This window comes from Drosophila hydei, unplaced genomic scaffold (assembly GCF_003285905.1).
Source record: "Drosophila hydei strain 15085-1641.00,03,60 unplaced genomic scaffold, DhydRS2 tig00000315-arrow-arrow-pilon, whole genome shotgun sequence".
Classification (NCBI taxonomy): Eukaryota; Metazoa; Arthropoda; class Insecta; order Diptera; family Drosophilidae; genus Drosophila; species Drosophila hydei.
Genome location: NW_022045707.1, coordinates 917,849 through 928,804, shown reverse-complemented (window position 1 = coordinate 928,804; position 10,956 = coordinate 917,849). Strand labels below are relative to the sequence as shown.

Genomic DNA, 10,956 nt, shown 5'->3' with positions numbered 1-10,956 from the left:
TATATATATATATATATATATATCTATATATATATAAAAGAAAATGAAATATGAATTATAAATACACTTTGTGATTGTATTTGATAGTTACACACATATGCATACATAATCAATACAACTAACTAAATATAATTACATCTACTAAATGTACTATATATATAGAAAAATGAGCCAAAAAAATAAAAAAAACCTTAGCTTAAATAAAGGACAAAAAGTACAACAAAAAGAAAAGAAATTTGAATTTGGACTAGAATTTATCCTCATCTTCGCTTTATGTGAAACAACTTAATATAATAAATGGGTTGACTGAACTTGCTTGGTTTCTAGTGGTGCGATCTTAATGAACCTTCTCATTTTCTCAATTACAAATGGAAAGTGTGGAGCCATCATACAAATTTGATGGGATTCATTGAGTTATTTTATTTCATATTATTTATTGTGAATAAAATATACCAATATAAAAACAAATTTAAATTTAATACAAAAATTCGCTTGTGCACAGTACAGATATATTTATACATATATAAAATTGTATATGAGTCTAATTAAAGATTCTTCTTGGTAATTTAAATGCCATTTGATGGCCCTTAAATTATGACATTAAACCATTATTCAGTATACAATTAATAATAAATTCACATAGATATACATTCAGTTGCATAATAACGTTTCAGAGTATTTCCATTTTGCGTAATAGCCAAATGAAGTCAACTTTACTTCCTAGCAATTAAACGCAATATGTATAAAAATAGGCGTACAACATCGATATATAAAGTTAATGCTGCAAATATATAGTCCTCGGGATTAAATTGATATTCATGCGTGCCACCAATAATCAGTTGTGTATCGTAGATAAGCATAAAGCTGCCAAACAATGCACCAAGACAGGCAAGTGCCGTCTCGCCGAAAGCTTGGCGTAGAAATGCGCCTGCAAAACCAAGAATCAATAGGCTGACAACTACTGCGATTAGGACGCCGCCCATGGCTGTGAAATCGTATTTGGTTTGTATGGCAAATATGGACAGAGCAGCCACTAACAAAGCCGTTATGCCCACGGCTAAGAGCACAAGATTCGCTTCCAAGGAGCTAGCGACGGCCCCAAGTAGTAACGACATGGTCACCGTAAACAGGCCTAGGCACACAAAATTAACAGGAAAATGTCGTCGAGCAGTTTCACAGCAAGCCATCGAGATGACAACAACTATATTGACGACCATAGCAACCATCACCACATTTGGATGAGCGCGTACAAAATATTTGGTTGGGTCATGGTACATGAAAATGCAGATAACGCCACAGGTGAAGAGCAGCTGAGTCTACAATATAAGAATTAAAATTACACACTTAAGGAATACTATATTATGCTCTACATACCAATAGTATGGAGTAGACCTTACGTATAAAGCCCTTTCTTATAGTTTGATCATTGAAGATAAAGTTCTTTGTTGCCAGAGTCTCGTCCTGTCCCTCTAATACGAATACAGTTGTATTGTTTATTATAATCGGTCCAGACTCTAAAAATGCTGATGAGTTCATTTGAATCATTGGCTTCGACTCGGTTCCCTGTCTAGTCGGCGGCGGCGGTAACGGTATCGGTGGATAGCGCTCTCCATTATTGATTGGTTCTTCAAATAAATAATTTTTTACTTTTACTATTTGTTTACATAAGTATCTCTTTTTCTTATTAAATACTTCATTCTTTATTTATGTCTTGCTTAGATTTACTGCGTCATTTGTGCCGGGATAAACACATATTGGATAAATTCACACACACACACATTCACACATGCATGTATAAATTTCCCAGTCTTGCAAATACCAAGAATCAAGTTGCAAATAAATACATATATACACATGCATACGTACGAGTAGTTGCAATTCAGCAGCGACTAAAAAACAACACAGAAGAAAAAGCCGGCAAAAATTCATGGGCTAATGCTCATAAGCAATTTATAGTCAAATTTTGCACAGCAATAATCTCCATATATAATATTATGTTTTGCAGCATATCAAAAATATGAAAATAAATATATGTATATACAAAGCTGCATATATAAATTAATATGTTGCTGGTCCAGCGATGAACTAGGCGTCGGTGGCAGGTCCAGCGTTGATCGGGTATTTATAGTCTTAATCAATAAGTTGCTGGTCCAGCGATGAGCTAGGCGTCGGTGGCAGGTCCAGCGTTGATCGGGTAATTATAATCTTCTTATGATGATTATGTTGGAGGGTTTGACTTCACCCCCTTTTCTATTAACTGGCCTTGTGGCTCAGCAATGATCAGAAATATAACAATTTGATTACGGCGGTGTGCCGGAGTAGTGCGGGTTTATTCTTCAAACTTCAATACAAAACTGATTTTTAGCTACATAGAATATTTCACTTAAGCTAAGCCAAAACTCGCATCACACCACAATGTCATGGTCGGCAAGCCGACTCAGCAATCTTAGGCAATAACGGAAACTCTTGCAGTAAACAAAAGTATCTGGTTACCGCCGCTGACCATTGCAGTTATAGCGCGCTGATACAAAGTATGCAGTGTCGCAATTGCGAGGGCTGTTTCTTAACTTACGAAACACGCGATAGCGAGGGTTGATTATAAACTTATGAAATACCCTATATTAAATGTTATGTGTTAACTACTCCCCCTTCAAGTGTAAGGCCGCCCTCGGCCGACCCAATTCCGGCGACGACTTCTCGTAATTGCTTCGCAGACTTCCTTGCGTCGATGAACCGCCAAAGGGTGAGGCCAATGCAGATTAAAGCACAGCATATACCTCCAATGATGAATGCCACACGATAAGCTTGATCAGTTCCGGCGTCTTTCTTGAATTGCTGTATCTCCTCCAAATTACGTTCATTTAAACGATGAAGATAAGGGAGGCTGAGGACATCTTGGCTGGCAGTGATGTTCAGCAAGGGAGAGTTGGCAATGCCCGGGACTCTATTGCGTACGTTGTTGTGGTTGTAAAACAGAGTCCCGTTGATCGCGACTCGGTCCCCGAACGTAATGAGATGCGTGCCGTGTACTTGGATTTCAGTGCCGTTATCCACCTGGATCCTTGCGGACCCGTCGTTAAGAATGATGATTCCATCATCTACGTGGGTGATTATTTCCAGGTTGCTCGGCTGGATTTCACAGTGTGCCGTGCCACCTGCATGGAGCTCTTTGGCACATGAACTCTCTAATGCCAGACGACAAAAGGTGGCTCCAGGTGAAGCGGTGCAACTCTGCAGTGTGTGGGTTTTTCCATCGCATTCGGCTATGACGTTGTCAGGCAATCGCAATATGAAATTCTTGTGAATGACAGGATAAATCGTAATTTTTCTGCAAGCTTGTTTAATCTTTGGGAATTTAATTATAAAATGTATAGTGTTAATGGATTGAAGGACTTTTACGGACGCAACGGACATAAGATCTCCTATGGGAGTGTTGGTGGGTTCCTCTAGCCAAATTGATTTCAAATCTGAGTGGTCCAAAATGTTTGGGCTAACAATGTTAGCCTTTGCAAGAGTAATAGCAAGCATTAAATTTTGCAACTCCATTACCAGCATTCTATTTCTAGACAATAGTGTCTCGAATAAATGGCTAGTGTCAACTTGTGAGTTTTTGGCTATCTTGAGAATCTTATTGACAGTGAATGTCAACTGGTTAAGCTGGTCTTGAACTCTAGTGTTTATTTCTATCTGTCTATTGTTGGCATTTACTAGCTGCCTTTCAGTAAATCTAGTCTGCTCTAAATCCCTGGCATCAGGTGTACCCGCCACAACCTTCAGTATGGACCCTAGGAAATCTAAACTTCTGGCGACTCTATGATGCGTGCCTAACGCCTCCAATAGGTCTTGTAGATGTACCGTGTCCACACTCAGAAGTTTTTTCATGTGGGATAGCGGGAACATGTCAATTAATTTGACCGTTTCTTCCACAATTCGCACGTATTCTGAGAGGTTTGCCGAGTGCCTAACGTAGGCGTATTCTTCCCATATCAAGATTTCGCCGTCGATGATGGGAATGTACTTGGCACGCGAGTAGTCGGTGACATGTGCCGAAGCCACTGATAAGAAAAGGAGTACTATGGATCCCAACCTGTGAAATAAGGTTGTTTCCTTTCTTTTTAGCAACCTTTTTTTTTTAAAAGGTTTGCCCACCACCAAAAATGTTTAATAAAAACTATGCCAAGTGGCTAAAAGTAAATTGAAAAACTATATCTAACTTATACAAGTTTGCCTAGTGGCTTAAAAATAAAAAAAAACAAGAGTCATCTTAGGTTGTCCTTGTGGACCACCCTCCCTCTAATGAGGACCTCGGTCCCCAGGTCTGCATCCACGGCCTTCTCATCACATAAAGGTGTGAGTTTGTTTCCGAGTCGTCGGTTGGACTTGACCAAAACTTTGTCACCAACGTCAAAGACCCTATTCTGCCGATTTGCGTTCTCCCTAGCTCTAAGCGTCATCTGAGCGTTTCTGATCTTTTCTTGTATTTTCTCTTGTGGCTCATCTGGTTGAGCCTGAACCACATCAACTGGTCTCTGGTCGATGACCGAATGGATCGACTTATTGTACTCAGTTGTAGCCAGTAAAATGACTTCTACCGTGTCACTTATGCCCTTATCGATCTTTAGGCATCTGGCTAGCTCCAAGAGAGTGCTGTGAAAGCGCTCAACCTGTCCATTCGAGATGCTATGCAATGGTGGTGCATTTGAAATGCTGACCCCATAGTTGTTTGCGAGCATAGTCACGATGGTCTCTGAGTTCAATGACGGTTCATTGTCACAGTAGATGGATCTGGCTTTTGGATAAAAATTCATCAGCTGCATTAACGCTGGCTTCAGATCCACGATGGTTCTTGAAGGGACCGGTTGGACAATAGCAAACTTAGAGAACTTGTCGATGCAAGTGAGAAAGTATTTCCTGTCAGTGGAGAAAATGTCTATGTGTAACATCTCTCCTACATGTGAGGGTATCGGAGTTTCCCCAATCTCTTGTTTTTTGGGGTGTCTATCGTATTTAGCCCTAGCACATGTTTTGCAATTTAGTACTATCTCATTGGCTATTTTTGCCATCTTTGGAAAGTAGTACTCCGAGAGTACCTGCTTAATATTCTCTTGTGCAGCCCTATGGGCCCTATTATGTTCGGCCGTGAGAATTTCCCTTCTTTCTCCAACTGCCAATACGTCCACTACGCGATTTTTGCAGTGCCAGAACTTTGTGGCCGGGTATCTTCGAACCAATGTATCTTGTATCATTGCAAGCGTGTGTAAATTACAGTGGAGAGCATTCACGCATTTGGGTGAAACTACATCTTCGAGCTCGTCTAGCAGCGATTCGACGCAAGTATAGTTGACCAAGTGGCGTTTCTTATTTCCAAAAAGAATAAAACTTCGTTTTAAGGGGAAACGCGCCTCTTCTATAACTATTTGGTTTTGAAAACAGTTCAAGGGCTTATCTGTTGTCTCGATGGTGTTGGTAAGTGATACCTCACTGTGGATCGTTGCTGCGCAGGACTCAATCTCTTGTTCATTTACAGCGTTGAGCTGTTGTCTTGACAAGGCATCCGCAACCAGATTGTCCTTGCCAGGTTTATAGAAGATACGTGCATTAGACTCGTCAATGCGCGCTTTCCACCTTTTGATCTTCGCATTTGGATTGGATTCCGAAACTGCGAAGGTCAAGGGTTGATGGTCAGTGAAGACATTAATGTCTTTCACCCCATACAAATAGTGCCTTAACTTGGCAAGTGACCATACGATGGCCAATAACTCTCTCTCATTTGTTGCATAGTTAACCTCGCTGTCCTTCAATGTTCTTGAAATCATTGTTATAGGACGACCCTCTTGTGACAAAACTGCACCTATGCCGTGAGCCGAAGCATCGGTCGTTAGATCGAATGGCTTCTTAAAATCGGGGTACCTAAGCATTACATTCTCGGATGACAAAATATCGCGCAATTTCTGAAACGCCCTTTGCTGCACTTCAGAGAATTGAACTTTTATATTTCTGGACCTATGTTTACTGACTGTTCCATTTTCACCCTTCAAGATATTCGAGATGGGTCTTGCTATAGCGGCGAAGTCCCTAATGAAACATCTGTAATAACTTGCGAGGCCTAGAAATGATCTGACCTCGAACAGTGTTTTAGGTTCTGGATACTCTTGTATTGCCCTAACCTTTTCGGGATCCGTCGTGGCGCCAGTGCTGGTGACTATGAAACCAAGAAAGTTCACGCTTTTCTTAAAAAAACGTGATTTTTCGACGGAGACCCTCATGTTTGCTTCAAATAAGCTTTTTAGGACCCAATCCACGTGTTTAATGTGGGATTCCTCATCTTCTGAAAAGATGATTACGTCATCGACATAAACATAGCAGAATTTGCCAATCTGCTCTCGCAGTATGTCGTCGATGGTTCTTTGGAAGATGCTTGCTGCATTCTTTAATCCAAAGGGGAGTCTTTTGAACTCGTATTTCCCCCCGTTCACAGAGAAAGCGGTTTTTTCACGGTCGCGTTCAGCGAGTATGATCTGGTGATATCCAGACTTGAGGTCTAATGTTGAAAAGAATTTGGCTCTTCCCAAATTCCCCAATATCATTGATATATTTGGTATAGGGTATTTGTCAGGCACGGTTCTTTCGTTAAGTTTACGAAAGTCCATTACCAACCTCATTTTCCTATTGCCTGCTTCATCAGTACCCTTCTTGTCTACTACCCATATTGGGTTATTGTAGGGAGAGACGGACTTTTGAATTATATCATTTTTTAGCAGATCTTTGATTTCTTTGTTAACGAAATCAGCTGCTCCCATTGGATATGGGTAAAGCTTGGCATAGATCGGTTGCTCATCTGTGGTCCTAATGGTAGCCACGACTGATGTGTTATACGGCAACGCCTCGTCTGGGTCCGCAAAGGCCTTTTGTCTAGCTTTTAGCATTTTCAAAAAAGAACTTCTAGCTAAAGGGGATGCCTCTGCACAGTCTACATTCGTGAAATTTACATTTTTGCACGTGTGGAAGGTGATTTGTTCGACCTCCGTACCCCACTTAAGTTGTCCTGAAGCTAGACAAAGCGAAGCAGCTGCCTGCTTTAGCAGGTCAAGGCCTACAATCCCATCAAAAGTTGATAAGTCCGGCAGAATAAAAAAGGTTGCCTTTAACCCAAACATTGAAACAAAGCATTTGTGTGTGATTTGTGTCTCGCCGTGAATGGAATGAATTTTAAAGGGGGACTCTACCGAGCGGACGCCTTTCAACCCCTCGTGTGGCCGAATGAAATTCTTGGCCGCGCCCGTGTCTATGAGGAATCGCATGTCAGTCCCTGCTACTCTTCGTCTGATGACGGGTAGCAGGGATTTGCTCCTAAAAAATTGAGGGCTTCAGAGTCATAACTATCGTCATTGATTTGTGCCGCTGCGCTAGAGGCGGCATCAGCATACGCCTCTGCCCCCTGTCCCACGTCTTGTGTGACGTGATTCAGCCTCTGCTGATTCCTCTGACCGCTTGTGCGGTCAGATGCGGGGTGCTTCCTATTCGCGTAAGCAGGGGCCTGAGTGGGCTGCAAGACCCTTGAGAAGGAAGGATCGACCTCCATGGGCACCGGTGCGCCATTATTATTGTGCTGCCTGCTGCTTCGTTGGTCAGACTGCACTGGGGCCCTGCTTTGCTTGCTAAAGTGCGGATTCTTTGTACCGCTAGCTTGTGTTTCGGCTTGTTGCGAATGCCTCTCCTGTTGGTGACCCTGTGCTTTTGCATGCGGCTTGCGCTCTTTGTCTTCTAGACTTTTTGCGAAGTTAGCCGCGAATGCGTACCTTTCATGGTTTGACTCGACTTCTTGTGCGAGAGCTAGTGCTGAAGGCAAATCTCTGGGCTTTGCTGCAAAGAGCACGTCTGTAAGACTGCGCTTGAGACCCGATATGAACACACGCAACGCATCGTCGCGGAATTTTTCACATAGGCCCTTTGCTAAAGCCGGCTCATATGACATGTTAACTTTGTTAGTGAGAAGAGCGAGTTTCTTCTCCACCTCATCGTAATATTGAAGCAGGGACAGGCCACCTTGCCTCAAGGTACCTAATTCCTGTTCAATGACATGAATTGGTCTCTTGTCACTGTATGTGAAATCTAGGCGATTTATTATCGCATCAAAATTCAGTACAGTACCAAATGAGGCCAGCACCGCGTCTGCGGGGCCCCTAATCTTGCTTCTTATAATGATGACAGCCTGATAATGACGAGAACTGCCATTATGTGGTCTGAAGATCTCGTAAGCGGCTAATGCTGCCTGCCTCCAAGATACATAAGATTCCTGTGCTCCTGCGAACTCAGGTAAGCACTTGACGGCATCTAGCGGCTCGTCACAGTGAATATCGTTTCTAATTTCTATAGCAGAATATGCTACTACTTGTGGGGTGGCAAAGCTTGTTGCTGCTATTTGTTTAGCTAACTCATTAATTCTTTGAGTCAATGCTTGCTCCCTCTGCTGGTTTGCAGCGGCCTGTTCGGCTAAGGCATTGCTGATGGCCGTTCTTACTACTTCCCTAAGCTGATCTGGATCCATTCTATCTGATGGTGGAGGAACTGCCGGTATAAGTCTTGTAGACGGAACTCTGATACGAGTGTCACAGTCGGAATCTGAGTCGCTAGATTGCTCGCGAGGGCTTCTATATTGGCTGAACCGTGGCATGCGCAGGCCAGTGGCCGCGAAAAATTAAACGGGCCGTCAAAAGATGGGTCGAATTAGACACATAGAAAGTAACACTAAGTATTTTTATCAGCCTAAATTCTCAGAGCAGCCACTCTCACGTATTTCAGAAACTTGGTTCTGATTATTATAATCTAATCTGTTGCAATACGAAATACTCACTAGTACTAACAAATTTTTTATAAAGTAAATTTAAGAAATTTTGTGTTTGAAAAAAAATGTTGGCTGGAGTATCCACTTACATGATTTAAATTCCAAAAAAAAAAAAAAAATTTTTTTTTTTTTTTTTTTTTTTTTTACGTTGGGCGCCAATTAATATGTTGCTGGTCCAGCGATGAACTAGGCGTCGGTGGCAGGTCCAGCGTTGATCGGGTATTTATAGTCTTAATCAATAAGTTGCTGGTCCAGCGATGAGCTAGGCGTCGGTGGCAGGTCCAGCGTTGATCGGGTAATTATAATCTTCTTATGATGATTATGTTGGAGGGTTTGACTTCACCCCCTTTTCTATTAACTGGCCTTGTGGCTCAGCAATGATCAGAAATATAACAATTTGATTACGGCGGTGTGCCGGAGTAGTGCGGGTTTATTCTTCAAACTTCAATACAAAACTGATTTTTAGCTACATAGAATATTTCACTTAAGCTAAGCCAAAACTCGCATCACACCACAATGTCATGGTCGGCAAGCCGACTCAGCAATCTTAGGCAATAACGGAAACTCTTGCAGTAAACAAAAGTATCTGGTTACCGCCGCTGACCATTGCAGTTATAGCGCGCTGATACAAAGTATGCAGTGTCGCAATTGCGAGGGCTGTTTCTTAACTTACGAAACACGCGATAGCGAGGGTTGATTATAAACTTATGAAATACCCTATATTAAATGTTATGTGTTAACTTATATGCGGGACATCAGCGTTCCAAGAAGTTAATATATTTATAATGCAATCAGCTTACTTGTCATTTCGCTTAAGTCCTTGGGTACCTCTATACGATTATACGACATGTTTCTATTCTTGCTCAAGTCTCTTATCAAATTCGAAATTTCTTAAGAGATTAACGAGCAAACTTCGTCGTTCTTCCTCTCGACGACTCTATTCATACTGAATGGACCAACTGGTTCAAACGAAAGAGATGTGCAATTTTTTATAGGGGTCGCGAATTAGAGTGCAACTTACTTAGTGATGGGATGTTTGCATATCTCCTTGAATATGCCGCTTTTGGTTCCTTTTATTTAAAACTGAACTTATTTGACTATTCAAATAAGGAGCCGTTTGTTAAATGAAAACAATATAAAAAATGTATTTCTTGTAATTGTGGCCATTGTGCTATGGTGTTGCCACTTATAAGAAGTTCGCAATTATTTTATTCATTTTTTGAGAAATAAGGAAAATTGCCAAAAAGAATTCGCCGACTGGCTCGGCTAATGATGAGCGTGATTTAATTGTGAGCACGAATTGAAGAAACTCAACTCGATTAGTGATGGGCGATTCGGATAGCTATTTAAATTCTGAGCTTGAGCTTGACTATAAAAATGTTATAAGCAATACAAATTATTTAATAAATTCATAACATAACACATAAATATAATTATTTGATTAATTCGTCGTGCATCGCCAAAAATATTTGTGGTGTTGCCCATCTGATAAAATAAACTTCATGGCGCGAAAACTTAAATGCATGAAAGCTTTTACAAAAAAACAAAATATGATTGAAACTCACCTAACTTGAGCCAAGTGCAGCAATGAGAGAGCGGCTTAAGGGGTAATCAGTATAACTGAAGCCACAGCAATTGGAACAACACCAAGCGGAAAACAAGTTTGGGTCCATTGTGTATAAAAAAGAAAAAAAAAATTAAAGAAAAGTAAAAGGAAGGTTCGCGTGTCAACTTGAAATGACTGTAATTACGAAACTTTTGAATATACTGGTGATTGTTTTATGGGCACTTATCAGTGTTGACGCGTATGATCCAAATGATACCAAAATAGTTGAGTGTTGCCTACCGCCAGAAGGAATGTTTGAAGCCTTTTATCCTCGTGAAGTGGAGGGAATTCCTAATAGCGCTTCTCGACCAGCTCACGGGCATGGCAGTTTCTTTAAGCATCGCAATCCTGCTCTGGTGGACACGAAAAATGCAGCAGCCTATGGCTATCGCTTTGATGGAAAACGACGCTTTAACTTTGATTAGCTTGTAAAATACTAAAATACATTCAAGCTAAATAAATAAAATATATTATAAAAAAAAATATAACATGTATATGTATATCG

The 10,956-nt window shown here is 41.1% G+C and overlaps 2 protein-coding genes across 3 annotated transcripts; one reads left to right on the top strand and one right to left on the bottom strand.

Moving 5' to 3' along the window:
• Positions 1–651: 651 nt before the first annotated feature.
• Positions 652–10,773, bottom strand: LOC111599906 (protein lifeguard 2). 2 transcript variants are annotated; one of them, XM_023315730.2, is made up of 4 exons: positions 10,692–10,773; positions 10,411–10,465; positions 1,375–1,625; positions 652–1,316 (listed from the first exon to the last, which is right to left on the bottom strand). In XM_023315730.2, the coding sequence occupies exons 3-4, from the start codon at positions 1,543–1,545 to the stop codon at positions 714–716; spliced, it is 774 nt and encodes a 257-aa protein (XP_023171498.2). In that variant the 5' UTR covers positions 1,546–1,625; positions 10,411–10,465; positions 10,692–10,773; the 3' UTR covers positions 652–713. The 2 variants fall into 2 exon arrangements, with proteins under 2 accessions (XP_023171498.2, XP_023171496.2); XM_023315728.2 differs by lacking the exons at positions 10,411–10,465; positions 10,692–10,773 and adding exons at positions 9,646–9,804; positions 9,867–9,966 and having other exon boundaries at positions 660–1,316.
• LOC111599907 lies at positions 10,416–10,924 on the top strand. The gene has a single exon (XM_023315731.2). The coding sequence runs from the start codon at positions 10,583–10,585 to the stop codon at positions 10,874–10,876; it is 294 nt and encodes a 97-aa protein (XP_023171499.1). The 5' UTR covers positions 10,416–10,582; the 3' UTR covers positions 10,877–10,924.
• The last annotated feature ends 32 nt before the right edge of the window (positions 10,925–10,956 follow it).